The sequence below is a fragment of the Narcine bancroftii genome, chromosome 2 (genome assembly GCF_036971445.1).
Source record: "Narcine bancroftii isolate sNarBan1 chromosome 2, sNarBan1.hap1, whole genome shotgun sequence".
Lineage (NCBI taxonomy): Eukaryota > Metazoa > Chordata > Chondrichthyes > Torpediniformes > Narcinidae > Narcine > Narcine bancroftii.
The window spans coordinates 185,292,335-185,311,015 of record NC_091470.1 but is presented as its reverse complement, the minus strand read 5'-3'; the positions used below and the strand labels follow the sequence as shown (position 1 = coordinate 185,311,015).

At 46.0% G+C, this 18,681-nt stretch overlaps 1 protein-coding gene across 1 annotated transcript in view; it reads left to right on the top strand.

Moving 5' to 3' along the window:
• Positions 1 to 833: 833 nt before the first annotated feature.
• LOC138754765 (carnitine O-acetyltransferase-like) overlaps positions 834 to 18,681 on the top strand; it is a 49,291-nt gene continuing 31,443 nt past the window's right edge. Inside the window, exons 1-4 of the mRNA XM_069919554.1 lie at positions 834 to 1,209; positions 8,815 to 9,090; positions 12,642 to 12,760; positions 17,162 to 17,215. Coding sequence (XP_069775655.1) covers positions 1,186 to 1,209; positions 8,815 to 9,090; positions 12,642 to 12,760; positions 17,162 to 17,215 — 473 coding nt within the window. The 5' untranslated portion in view covers positions 834 to 1,185. The remainder of the gene's footprint in view (positions 1,210 to 8,814; positions 9,091 to 12,641; positions 12,761 to 17,161; positions 17,216 to 18,681) is intronic.

Genomic DNA, 18,681 nt, shown 5'->3' with positions numbered 1-18,681 from the left:
ATCTCACCCGGGTCCCAGGAGGGCTACCTGTCTGGTCAGTAATCTCACCCGGGTCCCAGGAGGGCTACCTGTCTGGTCAGTAATCTCACCCGGGTCCCAGGAGGGCTAGCTCTCTGGTCAGTAATCTCACCCAAGTCCCAGGAGGGCTAGCGGTCTGGTCTGTAATCTCACCCGGGTCCCAGGAGGGCTAGCAGTCTGGTCAGTAATCTCACCCGGGTCCTAGGAAGGCTACCTGTCTGGTCAGTAATCTCACCCGGGTCGCAGGAGGGCTACCTGTCTGGTCAGTAATCTCACCCGGGTCCCAGGAGGGCTACCTGTCTGGTCAGTAATCTCACCCGGGTCGCAGGAGGGCTATGCTCAAGGTCTGGATGTGCATTATAGGACAGGTACAGGCTAGAGAGAGTTGTGAACTTGACCAGTGCCATCATTGGTCTTCATTCCGATGAGAAAGTAGCCCCTCACCTCATGGACCTTCACCACCCAAGGCTCGCATCAGGAAGCAGGAGCCCGAAGAGGGTCAGCCTTTTCCCCTCCGCCCTCAGCTTTCTGAGCCACTGGCATGACCTCACTTTTATTTCTTTTGCAGGAAGGTATTCAGTAATTAACAATGTCATTTTTTGCAAACGCTGAGCAAAACAACGAATTTCATTGACTCCTGCAATTCTGAGTCCGCGCTTCAGACCTCATTGGCTCCAAGTTTTGGGGTAAACAACGTATCTTTGTCACCCGGGTCTCACTGGAGGATTCACCATTCTCCTGACCTTGCAAATGTTGTCATTTGATATTCGAGGGCGGCGCAGGCCAGGACGTACCATTGCCAGGGAGGGAATCCAAAGCTCTCATGAGAACCACAAAACAGCAAAGTAATCATTTGCCAACTCGCCGCGTCTTTCGCGTCCCGCCAATTAAATTGCAAAGGCGCTTCCAAGCGCAACTCCCCTGGAAAAGCCGTGTGTTAAAGGGAAAGACGCTCCCACCGAAGTGGGTGGCGAGTCGGAGTGACATTCCATGTGCCTGCCGCTTCCCGGAGCAGGTCTGATGTTGCAAAGCCTTCAACGCCAGCAGATTTCCCCCGCACGTCGCCCGGCCACGGGAAGCAGACAAGTGGGGCTCTGCTCCCGGAGAGAGCCTGGGGGGCGAGATTGACAGGTCGCTTTGAAGCGGCTTCCCCGCGGACGGTCGGCAATGCTGGCGGCCGCGCGCCTCTTGGTGAGTTTCATTCCGCGCCCTCGCGGCTTGGTTACATTTGTAGCAAAGTCAAGGCGGGTGACGTGTCGCCCACTGAGCTCGCTGCCTTTTCCGCTCTCGCTAGCGAGTACCTTTCTTTGCCGTCCGAGTTAACAGCATGTCCTGTACGCGATTAAAATAACTACGTGCTTTGCCTCACGCCCCACTCCTTCCTCGCTAATCCTCCAGCTCCCCGCCCCGCCCCCCCATCTCCCTTTTCCCCTCCTGATTTCAAAATTCAAATGACATATATGCCTGAGATCTCCCTCCACCCCTGCGGTCGAGGTAGTGCAAAACAAAAACTGCACCCATGTCAGCAAAGAAATTAAAGCAAACGATGCAATACAGAGAGGAAAAGAAATCAGTGAAGTGGACAAGCCAGAGTCCTTAAATGACCCCCTGAGTGAGTTTGTCGTTGAGGAGACTGATAGTGGAGGGGGAGCAGCTGTTCCTGAACCTGGTGGGTGGGAGTCTTGTGGCCCCTCCGCCTCTTTCCTGATGGCAGCAGCGAGAATAGAGCGTGTCTTGGGTGGTGTGGATCCTTTTTTAATTTTTTTTATTTATTTTTCATACTGTGAACCATAACAAGCAAAATATGTACAAACAGTTGTCATTTCTCTCCTCCCCCCTCCCCCCCCCCCCCTCCCATTCCCTCCCTGGTGGTGTGGATCCTTGATAAGTACGTCTGCTCTCTGACAGCAGCGTTCAGGGTGGATGTTCTTGATTGTGTGGAAGGTTTTGCCTGTGATGCCCTGGGCTGTGTCCACTACCTTTTGCAGGGCTTTATGCGCTGGGGGTATTGGTGTCCCCATAACAGATGGTGATCCAGCACATTTTCCACCACACCTCTGTAGAAATTTGCCAGGTGTCCTCTCTCTTTTCTTTGGCTTGGCTTCGCGGACGAAGATTTATGGAGGGGGTAAAAAGTCCACGTCAGCTGCAGGCTCGTTTGTGGCTGACAAGTCCGATGCGGGACAGGCAGACACGATTGCAGCGGTTGCAAGGGAAAATTGGTTGGTTGGGGTTGGGTGTTGGGTTTTTCCTCCTTTGCCTTTTGTCAGTGAGGTGGGCTCTGCGGTCTTCTTCAAAGGAGGTTGCTGCCCGCCAAACTGTGAGGCGCCAAGATGCACGGTTTGAGGCGTTATCAGCCCACTGGCGGTGGTCAATGTGGCAGGCACCAAGAGATTTCTTTAGGCAGACCTTGTACCTTTTCTTTGGTGCACCTCTGTCACGGTGGCCAGTGGAGAGCTCGCCATATAACACGATCTTGGGAAGGCGATGGTCCTCCATTCTGGAGACGTGACCCATCCAGCGCAGCTGGATCTTCAGCAGCGTGGACTCGATGCTGTCGACCTCTGCCATCTCGAGTACTTCGACGTTAGGGGTGTAAGCGCTCCAATGGATGTTGAGGATGGAGCGGAGACAACGCTGGTGGAAGCGTTCTAGGAGCCGTAGGTGGTGCCGGTAGAGGACCCATGATTCGGAGCCGAACAGGAGTGTGGGTATGACAACGGCTCTGTATACGCTTATCTTTGTGAGGTTTTTCAGTTGGTTGTTTTTCCAGACTCTTTTGTGTAGTCTTCCAAAGGCGCTATTTGCCTTGGCGAGTCTGATGTCCAATGTCACACCAAACCTCCACAAACTCCTGAGGAAGTCAAGGCGCTGATGTCCTTTCTTCACTGTGCTGTTAGTGTGCTGGGTCCAGGAAAGATTCTCCGAGAAAATGTCTCCAAGAATTTAAGTTTGCTCACCCTCTCCACCTCTGATTTCTCCAATGATTAACTGGATCATTCATCTCTGGATTTCCCTTCCTGAAGTCAACAATCAGCTCCTTAGTTTTGATGACCATATCAAATCAAGTTTATTGTCATCTGATTGTACAAGAACAACCTGACGAAACAGCATTCTCCAGTCCTTGGTGCAAAACACGCAGACACACAACCAGATGTAACCCACAGATGACAGACAAAGAATACATATGCAGGACAAGTATTTTATCCATACAAATAAATTAAAAAATATATTGTTTTGTATAATTGAGAGTATCGGATGGTTTGTGTGAGAAGTTCCTTCACTGCCTGTGGGAAGCAGCTGTTCCTCAGCCTGGTGGTGCTGGCTTTGACCCTCCTCTATCTCTTTCTGGACAGAAGCAGCTGAAAGATGCTGTGCGCAGGGTGGAAGGGGTCCTCAACGATTTTGTGCGCCCTCTTCAAACAATGATCCTGGTAGATCATGTTGATTGTGGGGTGGGAGGGGGAGTGGAAGGGGAAGGGAGACTCCGGTGATCCTCTCTGCCACTCTTCTGGTCTTGTGGATCGAGTGAGAAGTTGTTATTAGTACAATGATCACTCAAGTTTTCACCCTCCTGTCGGCTGATTCAATTGACCCTTTTTATACAACCCACTTCTGTGGTATTGTTGGCAAATTTGTAGATGTTGGTGGTGTTGTTGTACTGAGCCACACAGTCATAGGTGTAAAGTGAGTAGAGCAGGGGGCGAAGTACACTGCCCTGTGGCACTCAGGTACTGATGGAGATTGTGGAGGAGATGTTCTCGCTAATCTGCACTGATTGGGGTCTGGAGGTGAGGAAATCCAGGATCCAATTACACAGTGGGGTATTGAGTCCCAAGTCTTGGTGTTTGCTGGTTAGTTTTGAGTTAAATGAAAACTGCAGTTGATAAAAGGCCATCCTGATGTCTGCATCTTTGCTGTCCATGAGTTCCAAGGCTTTGCATCGAGCCAGTGAAATGGCATCCGCTGTGGACCTGTGGTTATGATAGGCGAATTAAAATGGCTCTGTCGCTGCTCAGACAGGAGCTGATATGTTTCAACACCAGCTTTTCAAAATGCTTCATTACTGTGGATGTAAGAGCCTCTGCTCAATAGTCATTTAGATTGGGGCCTGATTAAACTAGATGGGTACCACGCCGTGGTACACATGGGCAGGTTCCTCAAGGGTAAAACACCAAAGTGTGCAGACACTGTGTTTGAAGTAAAAATACCATGCTGGAGAAATTCAAGTTTCTCCTGCATTGTGTTTTCTGGCAAGTTGGTTAGCACAGATCTTTAATACTCAGGCGTGTACTCCATCCGGACCGGATGCTTTCCTCAGATTTTCTCCTGAATGGAGTCCACATGTTGTCCTCCGACACAGACAGGAGAGGATTATTGGGGACATGGGGGTGTGCGTGTCATAGAGCTCTCCTGATTAAATCTCTGCTTTTCCCTTGTGGCCATTGCCTGTACTTCTCCTCCTGGCCCTTCTTCCATCTCTCCCCCACCCCCCCACCCAACTTTTTATTTGGGCACCTGTCTGTTCTTTTGCTTATACCTTGATGAAAGGCTCAGGCCTGAAACGTTGGTACAAGTCGGCAAAGGTGTACCCAACATTGTCTTCATGCTGATGTCCACCTTCATGTGTGGCTGCATCAGGCCGTGTGCAGAACCAAAGTATGAGGGCACCAAAGGCCACTATGTGCTGAGGTTCTACCTGTCCCAGGTGTTACAAAGGATGCCCCAGTGCCGTGCAATGTTCCATTGTGCAGAAATTGATAGTTCTTGATAAGCCAGGGCATCAAAGGTTATGGGAAGAAGGCTGGGCAGTGGGGCTGAGTGGGGAAATGGATTAGCTCATGATTAAATGGTGCGACAGACTCAATCGGCTGAATAGCCTATTTCTGCTGCAGTGCATTACACTCTCATACACTTTCTGCATTCAGGTTCACAACCTTGGACAGACTGGGATATTTTAAGCTTTTCTTGTTCTTCAATGTTGCAGAGTGTTTTCGGCACTTCGTACACATTTCCGATTTTTGGCTTTAGCGCACTGCAAGCTATTATCGACCGTCCATGTGCTCACCTTTGGTGCCAGTGGTCCAGAGGGCTCTTTTTAGAGATTAGAACATCTGAGCAAATGGTGGGAGGAGTGACGTAGGTGGAAGAGTTTGAATTGGCTGTAAGAATGCTCAACACAGGTACAAACATAGGAATTTCCAGCACGGTACAGGCCCTTTGGCCCTCATTGTTGTGCTGACCTAATCCTACTGCCTAGAATTTCCCTACTGCATAACCCTCCATTTTTTTTCTCAGTTCCATGACTCATAAAAGATCCCATTGTCCCTGCCACTGTTGCCAGTAGCACATTCCATGCACCCACCCCTCTCTCTCTGAAAAAGCTACTTCTTACATCCCTCCTGTGCTTGCTCCCAAGGACCTTAAAATGTGCCCCCTCGTGTTAGCCATTTCAACCTTGTGGGAAAAGCCTCTGGCCATCCTCATGATTAATGCCTCTCATCATCTTGTACACCTCTGTTAGGTCACCCCTCACCCTCCATCGCTTCAAGAAGAAAAGACCAATTTCACTCAACCTAGCCTCGTGAGGCGTGCCCTTCATTCCAGGCAGTATCCTGGTAAATCTCCTCCACGTCCTCTCTGCAGCATCCACATCCTTCCTGTAGTGAGTTGACCAGAAATGAACACTATATTCTAACCAAGGACTTGCATAGCTGCAATATTACCTCACGGCTCTTGAACTTGAAATCACAGCTAATGAAGGCCAATACGCCATATGCCTTCTTTTTTTAAATTTTTAAAAATTTTTCACACTGAACCATATCAATCAAAATACATACAAACATTTCCCTCTTAAATATACAGAGTGGCATTTTCTCCCCTCCCCCCCCACCTTCCCTCTCCCTTTCCCACCCCCTCGAAACCCATTAAACGTTCAACATATACAATACAATAAAACCATTAAACAATGTCCTCACACAATGAAAATAAACAAGAAAATTGTGTCATCTACTTTTACACATTGGGTCAGGTCATTTTGTCTTCTTATCATTTTAAGGGGTGGAGGTCCGAGGCAAGCCCTCTCTATTATGTTCCATGTACAGTTCCCAAATTTGTTCAAATACTGTGACGTTATTTCTTAAATTATATGAAATGTTTTCCAATGGAATACATTTATTTCCATGTACCATTGCTGTACTCTCAGGCTCTCTTCTGATTTCCAGGTTGATATTATACATTTTTTTGCTACTGCTCAGGCTATCATAATGAATCTATTTTGCGCTTCATCCAGTTTGAGGCCTAGCTCTTAAAAACTTAGAAGAAAGATCTCTGGATTTTTTGGTATGTTGCTTTTTGTGATTTTATTTAATACCTGATTTAGTTCTTCCCAAAACTTTTCCACTTTCTCACATGCCCAAATTGCATGTCCTGTTGTTTCCATTTCCTTCTTAGAGCGAAAACATCTATCTGGTCATGTTGGATCCACCGTACGCCTTCTTAACAACACCATCAACCTGTGCAGCAGCTTTGAGTGCCTTATGGACATGGAGCCCAAGATCTCTCCTTTATAGTAACGATGTCGGAAAAATAAGCAGGGATAATATCTTTGCTCTGGGTATTATATATAATACAATTGTTTGCTTTTTGGTGTTAAGGTCAGGGTGTTATTCCCTATTGTGCAAAGCCCGCTGCATATAACATATATGTCCTTTAGGTGCCTTGCCGTTCAGTGTGGGCGATCCCCTCTTCATACACCACATTCTGACCCTCTGAATTGTAGTCGTTGCTTCCCCTGTTTCTAACCACGACGTTGATCCATCTCTCATTTTCATTCTCTGTCAGCCTCCTGCTTCTTTTTCCTTCCAGCTTTCCAGTTGTAACTAAATCTTCTAATCTTTCTCTTCGCTTGACGTGTCCAAAGAATTTTGATTGTTGTTTTCTGACTCTTTTTAGCAATGTATGCTTTTGTTTTCATTCTTTGTAGACCACCTTCGTTTGTTATCCTATCCGTGTATGATATGCACGGCGTTCTTCTGAGAAACCACATCTCAGCCGCAATGATTCTTTAACCCATTACATTTGTGATGGTCCACGACTCTCAGCCAGACGTCAATGTAGGAAGAATGTAGCAGCTGAGAGTTCCAAGGGTGGACGTCAAATGTTATTTTCTTGTTCGTTAGGATATTTCTCGTGTCTATAAATGTTCAACCGTGTCTGCCTGTCCCGCATCGGACTTGTCAGCCACAATCGAGCCTGCAGCTGACGTGGACATTTACCCCCTCCATAAATCTTCGTCCGTGAAGCCAAGCCAAAGAAAGAAAGAAGAATGCTGTTCTTGCTTTTACATCTATTTCACATTTGCCATCAGATGTTTCCCATGATCTTGTTTCAGGATTTCATTTCCCAATACGATTCACAATTTGGAATATCAGATTTCTTTGATATTACCATTTCTTCAGTTTTCTTTTTGTTTAATGTTAGGCAAAGTCTTTCGCTCTCTGTGTTGATGGCAGATACTAATTTCTGTAAATGTACTTCACTGTTTGCTATCAGTAGGAGGTTGTTGATATTGTGTCAACAAAAGCACTGCTTTATTCCTCAGTAAACTTTGATTATTTGAGATTATTTGAATACAATTGTTCTTCGATCTTTGCCTGTTATTTAGAACAGCACAAACTTGCTGGGGTCAAGTGGAGTACACAAACGTATTGGAGAAACTCAGCAGGTCATGCAGCGTCCAGAGGAGGTAAAGGATAACCAATGTTTCGGGTCTGGGCCCTTCACAAAATGTTGGCTGTCCTTTACTTCCTGTGAATGCTGTGTGATCTGCTGAGTTTATTCAGCACATTTGTGTGGAGGCAATAAAGAGAAGCCTTTAGGAGTTCAGCGTGACACTTCTCCACCTCCAGGTGGTTAAGGATGTTTTCATCAATGCTGCCAGATATGAACATTTCAAAAATGTTTATCAAATGTTAATTGATCGGCAGTGGGGAGAGCTGACAGCTCCAAATTTCTAGGGGCCCATTTCAATAGTCACTATTCTGGACACACAGCATCCCCTCGCTCGTCAGAAAGGCACAACAGCGACTGCACTTCCTGAGAAGACTGAGGCGAGCAAGGCTGCCGGCCACCATCATGTTGACTTTCTACAGGAGCGCGATCGAGAGCGTCTTGGCCGGCTGCATCGCAGTGTGGTATGGTTGCTGCAGAGAAATGGATCGGAGGTCAATCCACAGGATCAATAGAGCAGCAGAGAGGATCATTCGAGTCTCCTTCTTCCCTCCTCCCCTCCTCCTCCACCATCCAACCCCCCCCCCCACCCCCCATTGACATGATCCACCAAGATGGGTGAAGAGATACAGGAGTATCAGACCCAGCGCTCCCGGGCGGAGAAACAGCTTCTTCCCACGGGCAGTGAGAACGCTGAACGACTGATGAAAACCCTCTGAAATGCTACCATTTATTTATAAATTAATTTATTTTGATATATGTACATACAGTATATACTGCATATGAATCGCTTACATATTTTTGCACTGAGAACCATAAAACGCTGTTTCGTCGGAATGTGCTTGTACAATTGGACGATAAATAAACTGGAACTCGATAAAATGTTTTGTTTTCATTTTCCAATACTTATGGTGTTGGCCTCTGTGATAGGCTTTGTCAAATGTTTATCTTGTTTGGGAGAATGGCAGTGGAAGTTGGGGGTTGTCGATTGTGTTTTGTCTGCCACTGATTTTGTCCATCCCAGTATCAGTGATGTGCATTCTTATGCTCCTCTCATTATTGCAGACAGGTGGAATATGGCAACCAACTCTCCGTATCAAGCCTTTGGTCTTCTGCCGCTGTCCGTCAAGGCCTTTCTCTGCTCAGGGTCACTTGCCTCAGCTGCCCATACCTCCACTGAGACATACCCTCGAGCGTTACCTCCTGGCACTGCAGCCTCTGGTGACCCCAGAGGAGTTGGAACAGACGAGGCAAATGGTGAGAGAGTTCAGTAAACCACTTGGTGTCGGGATGAAGCTGCAGGACAGGCTGGAGAAACGGTCTTTGAGAATGGAGAACTGGGTAAGTTTTTCCAATTCAAGATTTCTTTATTATCACATAATAATATCTCTCTCTCTCTCTCTCTCTCTCTCTCTCTCTCTCTCTCTCTCTCTCTCTCTCTCTCTCCCTCATGGCCCATCCATTCGCAAGCGAAGATGAACGCGGTGCCTTGCAGCTCACAGAACATTTGTTCTGTTTTCCATGGAGCTTTCGGCACCGAGTGCCAGGGCAAGGACCTGGAGGCGAGTGCTTGCCCAGGACAAACGCCTCCCTCTGGGTCCCATGCCACTGAGCCAGAGTTTTTTAAATTTTATATTTTGCTTATCTTCTCTTTCCGTTTTTCCATCATTACCTTTCCTCCTTTTCCATTTCTGTTTTCTTATTTTCAACTCTTTACCAGACAACATTCCTACAACATCCAACATTTTCCTTATTCTCCTATTTCTATCTTCTTTATCCCCAATCTCCCCTTCCCCTCCTGAGTTGTCCTTTCTCCCTTGTCGGACAACCACATCTCCCCTCTCCATTTGGATTTGCGAATCCACTCGCAAGCGTCAACTGATTTTGCAGTGACCGATTTTCCCCCACCCAGCCCCCCCCAGAAAAGATTTCACTTTTCATATGTCACAAAGGTCACTCTTTTAATTCCCTCCTTATTCTCTCTATTCCATTACCTTCCCTTATTAATTCTTGTCTATACTATCTATGTTTTCCTCTAATTACAGATACTTTCACGTATGCCCATTGTCTCTATTCACTCTTATACCTCTTTACCCGCATACATATCAATCGTGGTCATTTTTACCCTCATTACCCGTCTTCATCCCTCAGTCTATTTTTGTAATTGTTCTGCAAATTTTCGTGCTTCTTCTGGATCCGAGAACAGTCTGTTTTGTTGTCCTGGAATAAATATTTTCAATACCGCAGGATGCTTCAGTGTAAATTTATACCCTTTCTTCCATAAAATCGCCTTTGCTGTATTGAACTCTTTTCTCTTCTTTAGGAGTTCAAAACTTATATCTGGATAGATGAAGATTTTTTGCCCTTTATACTCCAGTGGTTTGTTGCCCTCTCTTACTTTTTCCATTGTTTTCTCCAGTACCTTTTCTCTTGTAGTATATCTTAGGAATTTTACTACAATAGATCTTGGTTTTTGTTGTGGTTGTGGTTTAGAGGCCAATGCTCTATGTGCCCTTTCTATTTCCATTTCTTGCTGTAGTTCTGGACATCCTAGGGTCTTAGGGATCCACTCTTTTATAAACTCCCTCATATTCTTGCCTTCTTCATCTTCCTTAAGGCCCACTATCTTTATGTTATTTCTTCTGTTATAATTTTCCATTGTATCTATTTTTTGAGCTAGTAGTTCTTGTGTCTCTTTAGTTTTTTTATTAGATTCCTCCAATTTCTTTTTTAAGTCTTCTACCTCCATTTCTGCTGCTACTGCCCGTTCTTCCATCTTGTCCATTTTTTTCCCCATTTCTGTTAAGGTCATATCTATTTTATTCACTTTCTCTTCTGTGTTGTTTATTCTTCTTCTTAAATCATTGAATTCCTGTGTTTGCCATTCTTTAAATGACTCCATGTATCCTCTAACAAGAGCAAGTATATCCTTTACCTTGCCTTTCCCTTTATCTATTTCACTGTATTCTTCCTCTTCTTCTTCCTCTGGGTTGGCCATCTGTGGTTTCTTTGTTGCCCTTTCCTTCTCTTCTTTCTTGTTTCTATTGTCTTCTGTGGTCTCTTCTTGCTGCAGGTGTTCTGCAGCTGTCGTTGCCGGCTGTGGAGATCGACTCCCCAGCTGGTCCCCCCTCCCGTCGGTGTGTTTTTTTTCATGCGCGGTTGCGCACTTTTACTCGGCTCTGTGAGCCATTGTTGTAGTTCTTTTTCTACCGACCTGAGGTAGCGGGCTCCTCTCTCCACAGCGGGCCTCTTCGGACAGGTAAGGCCTTCACCTTTTTCCTCCGTTGTCTTCTCTTCCTCTCTTCTTACCGTTGATTTTGATTTTTCTTCTTTTTTCTCCATCTTCTTTCCACCTTTATACTCACTTTTCTTTAACTTGTATTTCTGTGCCTTTGTATTTTCTCTTGTTTTTCCCGACTTTTCTGGAGAGGGCTGGAGTTCACCGTCCGGCCACTACTCCATCACGTGACTCCCTCCCACTGAGCCAGAGTGATGCGGAATTGCCCCGCAGTCGACAGTTCCAAGACCGTGCTCGCTGGCCATTGCCCTTATGGATCCTCCGCCCACTGAGTTTGCCACTGCACACCACTATGGAAACTGGTTCTTGCACTCTGTCACAACTCCCAGTCCCTGCTGCCCAACTGACATGTGCTATTTGTCCATAGCTGGGGCCCTTTCCAGGTACTGACGGCTGGGCGAGCCAAGCCTGGGGATTTGAAGTCAGAGTCACCTTCTCCTAGCCTTTGCCTGAAGAGTAATAATATAGAAGGTGTAATATTACATAAAATTGGCTTGGGAGACGGATTTTAAAAAAACGAATGGAAACCGCAGAATGTTTTTGTCTCGAGCGATCTGAATGCCTTTTATCATGGACTCTGGCACAGCAATCTGAGTGGAATAAGAGGACATGAACATTTCTTCTTTCAGAGGGTCTTGGGAGTTCTCCACACAATGAAGGGAGGTTGTCATTGAGGAAAGTTCAAAGTTCTTTTTATTGCCATGAAAAAAAGGTAAAAATGTACACGATGTACTTCAACTTCTGTCTGCCATAAGGCAAATGAAGAGTCGCCATGAGCATTCCCCTAACAATAGGAAAAAGAAAAGCAAAAGAGAGCCCTTTCAGAGTCACTGAGTGTCCATGGAGTTGCCTCCTGTACGACTTCAGCCTCTCTCGCTATGCAGACTCCAGTTCTAACTGATGGCAACACAAGTTTCAAACTTCCAATGTGATCAGGAAGTTTCCCATGAGCCAGTCTTCAGCAGCCCGCAGCCTGTGTGGGTCTTTCAACCACTGAGCCCCCTTACTGGTCCGCTGCTGTGGTCACTGTCCCTGTAGGATGTCTCCCCTGCTTCTCCTCCTCAGTGGTGGTGGCGGGGGGGGGGGGGGGGGTTGTGTTTGTTCTTCTCGTTTCTGGGGCCATGCACCAGTCAGCTGCTCCGCAAAGATTTGTGACCGCTGGTGGTAGGTGGCCCGGCACAAGCACCGCCATCTGGGGCACAGACCTCTCTGTTCAGAGGATTGGGGGATAAAAAAGATCAGCTCCTTTAATGGGCTGTTTCAAGCCTCTACGGAGTCGTCGGCATCAGGACCAGGCAGTAGGACCCTGCGAGCACTGCTGTATCTCCCCTCCCTGCTCTCCTGGGTCCGCTCTGTTACTGAAGTTCTGGCAGCATTGTTATTTTTTTAATGCTTAAGCCTGAAGTAAATTTTTAGTTCATTGGGGAAGAGAGGACTGGGAAGAGCACAGGAAAGTGGAGTTGAGATCGGATCAGATCTGCTGTCATCTGATTTAATAGCAGACCAAGCTCGAAGTCGTTTGCTGTTACTCTTTATCTTGTGTTTTTGTGTTCTCCTTCTCTGCCCTACATTCACAGGCTTGCTTCTGTTTCAGCTCACGGACTGGTGGCTCCAGAGTGCCTATCTCACCTGTCGGCTGCCCCTGGCTGTTCACTCCAACCCTGCTGTGGTACTGCCCAAACAGGACTATAATGATTGGAAAGGCCAACTCAGGTAGGATGGTCCACACAAGGGTCATGGGCCAGTCACTGGATATCATTTCATCAACTGTCAAGATTCAAGATTCATCATTTATATTAATGATTTGGATGATGGGGTGGAAAATTGGGTGAGTAAATATGCGGACGATACAAAAATAGTGGGAGTTGTGGATAATGAGGAGGGACGACAGAAGGATTTGGGACTGTTTGGAAAGGTGGGCTGAAAGGTGGCAGATGGAATTTAATGTAGATAAGTGCAAGGTGCTTCATTTTGGGTAGATTAACCAAAATAGGACGTTTGCAATGAAGGGGAGGACATTGAGGAATGCTGAGGAACAGAGGGATCTTGGAATAACGGTTCAGCGTTCCTTGAAGGTGGATTTCCATGTAGATAGGGTGGTGAAGAAGGTTTTTGGTATGCTGGCCTTTATAAATCATAGCATAGAATATAGGAGCTGGGAGGTGATGTTGACACTGTTTAAGGTATTGGTGAGGCCAGGTTTGGAATATTGTGTGCAGTTCTGGTCCCCAAATTATAGAAAGGATATCAATAAGGTAGAGAGGGTGCAAAGAAAGTTTACAAAAATGTTGCCTGGATTGCAGTATCTTGAATACGGAGAAAGATTGAGTAGACTGGGTCTTTATTCATTGGAGCGTAGAAGGTTCAGGGGGGATTTGATAGAGGTATTTAAAATTATGAAGGGAATAGATAGAGTAGATATGGATAGGCTCTTTCCCCTGAGGGTAGGGGAGATTGGAACGAGGGGTCATGTTAAAGGTTAGGTGGCAAAACTTTAGGGGTAATGTAAGAGGATGCTTCTTTTCTCAGAGAGTGGTGGCTGAGAGGAATGACCTTCCAGAAGAAGTAGTTGTGGCAGGGTCAATTCTGTCATTTAAGAGGAGGTTAGATGAGTCCATGGATATGAGGGGATTGGAGGGTTATGGGCATGGGAGTGGGTAAGTGGAACTAGTGGAGTTTCATGTAAATCGGTGCGGACTAGAAGGGCCGAGATGGCCTGTTTCCATACTGTAAATTGTTATATGGCTATATGTAATAATACAGAAGGTGTAATTACAAGAAATTGCCTTCTGCCTGCCATAAGGCTAACAAAGAGTCACCATAAGTGTCACCCAGCACCCCTTACAGTAAAGAGAAAGAGAAGCAAAAGAGAGTCCCTTCAGAGTCACTGAGGGTGTGTGGATTCGCCTCCAGCGCTCCTGCAACCTCTGCAGCCGCACAGACTCCGGTTCAATCCGTCGGCCACCCCGAGCTCCAGATCCAAACCTCCGACACGATCAAGAAGCCTTCAGCACTCCGAGGCCCTTCAGGAGCCCTTCTTGCCCTCAGCACTCTCTCTAATCCAGGTTCCGTTTCTTGGTTCCCATGAGCCAGTCTCCTGCAGCCACTGCGTGTCCCCTGACTGTAGGTCGCCCATGGTCTGCGTGGGTCCCTCAGTTGCTGAGCTCCGCCGCTGTGGTCGCCATCCTTAGGATCATCCACTCTCCTTCTCCTTCTCAATGGTTGGGGGGGTGGGGTGGGGTGTTCTCACCGTTTCTGATGTCCTGCACTAGTCCACTGCTCCCTGGAGTCTTCAACCTCTCATCGGCGCTGATGAATACAGGCGCCGCCATCTTGGTCACAGACCTCCACAGGAGTTTAGTTTAAAAGCACCATTGTCTCCTCCGAAAGACCATTTAACACCCAGCATGGAGCCACTGGCATTAGGACCAGGCTTTTGAGCCCTTCGGAGCAGCGCTGTGTCTCCGATTGCCGCTCTCCCAGGTCCCCACCAGCGGCAGTTCTGCCGTTACAGCAGCTCTGGGAGTACTGCTATTATTTTGTGGATCTTAATCTCCAGATCCAATGCAAAGGTTGATGTGGCATGAGTGTATCTATTTTATTGAGCTGCCTTGTAGAGTTGGACCCAGATCTCTCTGCTCCTCTACTGATTTGAATCATTAGTTTTAAAAATAATTCAGTTTCAACTTTTGTATTTAAGGCAGAGATTGATAGGCTCCTGATTAACCGGGGCAGCAAAGGTCATGGAGAAAAGGCCGGGCAGTGGGGATGAGTGGGGAAATGGATCAGCGCATGATTAAATGGTGGGGCAGACTCATTGGGCTGAATGGCCTATTTCTGCCCCTATGTCCTATGGTCATTTAAAGCATAGAATTTTTAAAAATTTACACAGCACAGTTACAGGCCTTTCCAGCACCACGAGCCCATGCCACTCAAATACACCAATTAACCTACAAACCGTGTAGGGTGGGAAGAAACTAGAGCACCCAGAGGAAACCCATACAGGTCACGGAGAGAACGTACATACTCCTTAGAGTGAATGCTGAATTCAAACCCAGTTCACTGGCCCTATAATAGAGTAACTGCTCAATGCATGAATGTACGTTTTCAGTCTTCCATTCCACCTGCAGTACTTTAACTCTTCCTGCAGGGCCCACAGTAAATTTGGATTCTCTCTGTTCAAGAAAATGCAGGAATGTATCTCGTGGCTTCTCTTCCTGCTCTGCTGTTCCATTGCACGAAGAATGATCTTTTACTTCAGAGCTACTTTTCTCCACTAATCCCTTTGTTGAGTAGAGAATTCTAAAGATTAACCATCTCGGTGAAGATATTTCAGAGAACGTAACAGCGCAACGCAGGCCCTTCAGCCCACAATATTGTGCCGACCTATATAAACACTGTAGAGTAGCTTACTGTAGATTTAGGGAACAGTCTCGATGGGCTGAGTGACCAGCTTCTGTTCCTTTGCCTTGTGATCAAACCTTGCCCACCTCACGCCATTAATCCTCAATTTTTCTTGCATCCATGTCCCCAAGTCTTTTAAATGTCCCTATTGTACCAACCTCCACTTCCGTCCCCGGCAATACGTTCCAGGCACCCACAACTCTCTGCGTGTTTTTTTAAAAAAGTCTCCCCTCGCCTTGTACTTATGTCCTCTGGTGCTCTGGTGTTTGTTGCTCTCGTTATGGAAAACGGGTGCCGGTTGTCCACCCTATCTATGCCTCTCATAATCCTGTGGACCTCTATTAAGTCAACTCTCGTCCATCTTCATTCCAAAGAGACGTGCCCCCCCCCCCCCCAACCCCGCACCCAGGTCTGTTAACTTTGTCTTAGGTCACATTCTCCAATCCAGTCAACATCCTGGTGAATTTCCTCTGCACCCTCTCCATAGTTTTGCACATCTTTCCTGTAATGAGGCGACCAGAACTGAACACAATATTCTGTGCCTGATCCATCTTATTGGAGAACGTGCAACATTGATGCCACGGAAGTGATTCCCATTGAACCCCATTTGCCGCGTTCTGCAGGAGCAGCTGTTCAGTCTTCGTGACTCCTCTGCAGTTTGACGCATTCACACCCTGTGCCTCTCTCAGTTCCTCATTTCCCATAAAACTCTGCCTTGAATCCACTCAACAGCTCACAATTCATTGTTTCTGGGGTAAATGGCTGATCACTTAGCCCATGACCCCCAACTTCCTGGCTTTAAATCAGTGTTTAGGATATTTTCTCTTCCCCAGGTTGACAACTCGCACCCTTTGCACAATTTAAATGCACTTCTGTGCTCTCATGATTCTAAACTAGTTGATTTTGCCTCACCTGGACGTAATTTGTTACCACTTGCGCTCCTAGATTTTTATTTAGAAGAAGTATCTAAATCATCCGGGAATTGAAGTTAGCGATTGAGGTTATTGTGCATCAATCAGTGTGAAATGCTGCCCCCTCAAAGTTCAAATTTTTTTATCAGAGTACATCACCCTGAGATCCATTTCCCTGCAAGCCAGGGAGAATTTCTACTTATCAGTTGTGTAAACTGTACTCCAGTCAAAAGAAATGTAAACAAAATGTGCAAATACATAAAATAAATTTTCAATAATTAAAAAAAAAATGATCAAAGTAAGAGTCCTTCAACGAGTCTCTGAATCAGAGTATATGCATCACGTCACATACAATCCTAAGATTCTTTTTCCTGCCGGCCAGATAGAATTTCTACTAATTGATCGTGGAAAAAAAACTCTACTCAAGAAAAGATATGTATACAAAAGAGAGAAATGTTAGCAAGAGGTGCAAGCAAACTGTGCAATACAGAAAAAAAAAATAATAAAAAATGAGATTGATGGTGGAGGGGTAGCAATTGTTCCTGGTTGTGCGAGTCTTGAGGCACCTTTACCTCTTTCCAGAAGGCAGCAGCGAGGACAGAGCGTGTACTGGGTGGTGTGGATCCTTGATGTTTGCTGCTGCTCTCCCACGGCAGACGTTCTCGATGGTGGGGAGGGTTTAGCCTGTGATGTCCTGGGCCTTTTGCAGGGCTTTATACTTTGCGCTACCTTGACCCAATGTCATCTAATCAGTTTGGAATGATTGGATTCTGAGTGTCATTTTTCTTTTGTGCCACAGATTTGCAGCTAAACTCATCGCTGGAGTTTTGGACTTCAAGGCTAAACTTGACAGGTAAGTTTTTCCAAAATTCTCAACTGATTGGCCCATACCAAGTGTGAAAGGTCCCTGGAAAACTTGGCATACAAATTACACTGGACAACAAATTTTTTCAAAAGGTTTAGTTCCTGAAAAAATATGGGGATTATGAGAGACAACTTCAAGCTGATCGCAAAGATAATTTCAGATTTGTTGTTTCACGTGGAAAGTGTGTGTTTTTTTTAATTTAAATGTGGACATACAGGTTTAATCACATAATGATACTGACACATTGTGTTAGTTCAACCTAAAATTGCTTTGTCACTGCTGCCTCTCGTGTCAGTGTCCAACAATAGTCGGCCAGCATTGATGGATTCCAGTTTTTTCCCCTGATACCGCTTTTCCATGCTGACGCTGTCCTGGTGAAACATCTCACCATGTTCGTCACTGGCTGCACCAAGGCCAGCAGGGAAGAAGTCAGAGTTGTGAATGTAGAGAATGAATTTGCATTGAAATGTTGCACTTTGTGGTTCTGTCTGCTTGAAGTAGAATTAAAATATGAAAGAGAATTACAAAAATAGGTTATATCTAAACAAGCAGTACAGAATAGGAATTTTTTAAGGGGATTTTCGAGATCAGCAGCCCAAACTTCAGAAAATACACCCAAAAGAGTACAGGAAGCAAAATCTTTATTGACCAGTGTTATTAGTTCCACCATTGCAACATTATGTTAATATCCATTAATGTTTGCCAAGTAATTCTTCTGACATGGTGGCCTGTAATGGAATGAGACTGCACAGAACGAGGCCACTCAACACTTTGTGCATCTCCCAGTTCTTCAAGAAACTAATCCTATTGGTGTCATTGATCCAGATTCATGATGGACAGGTACCTCTTGACCTGCTGAGTTTCTCCAGCAGTTTGCTTTCTGCACCAGCTTATCTCCAACTTGATTTCGTTCTCTTTTGTCATGGCACCACAAATGTCGTCCACTTGGACTTCCTATTCCAATTCTCAGTCAAGCGTTACTACTGAATCTGCTGCCCTGACCTTCAGATTATTCAGACCTGTACAACAAAGTATTCCTCACCATCCTCACTTTGTGCCAATCACCATATGTCTCCATCTTAATACCTAATTGAAACTCTTTTCAGTTGTTCTTTTCATTTTTCCCCTTCCCATTTAGTCCCCTATTTCCATTTCTCCACTTTCCGCAGTTCCTTTGCCTATCTCTCTTCATTCCCACACTTTTGTAATGCTCTTTCCATCCATCTTTCCTCACCTTTTATACCTCGAGTCCCCAGGCTCTTAACCCCCCCCCCCCAATATACATAATATCGCCCCCTTCATTGAAGAGTCCAGGCCAGAAAGGTTGACTGACCGTTTCTCTCCATGGATCCTGCTTGACCCATTGAGTTTCTCCAGAAATTTCTTTTGTCGGCTCAAAAGCCCAGGAATTAGGGGATACGGGGAGAAGGCAGGTAGGTGGAGTTAGGTCATAA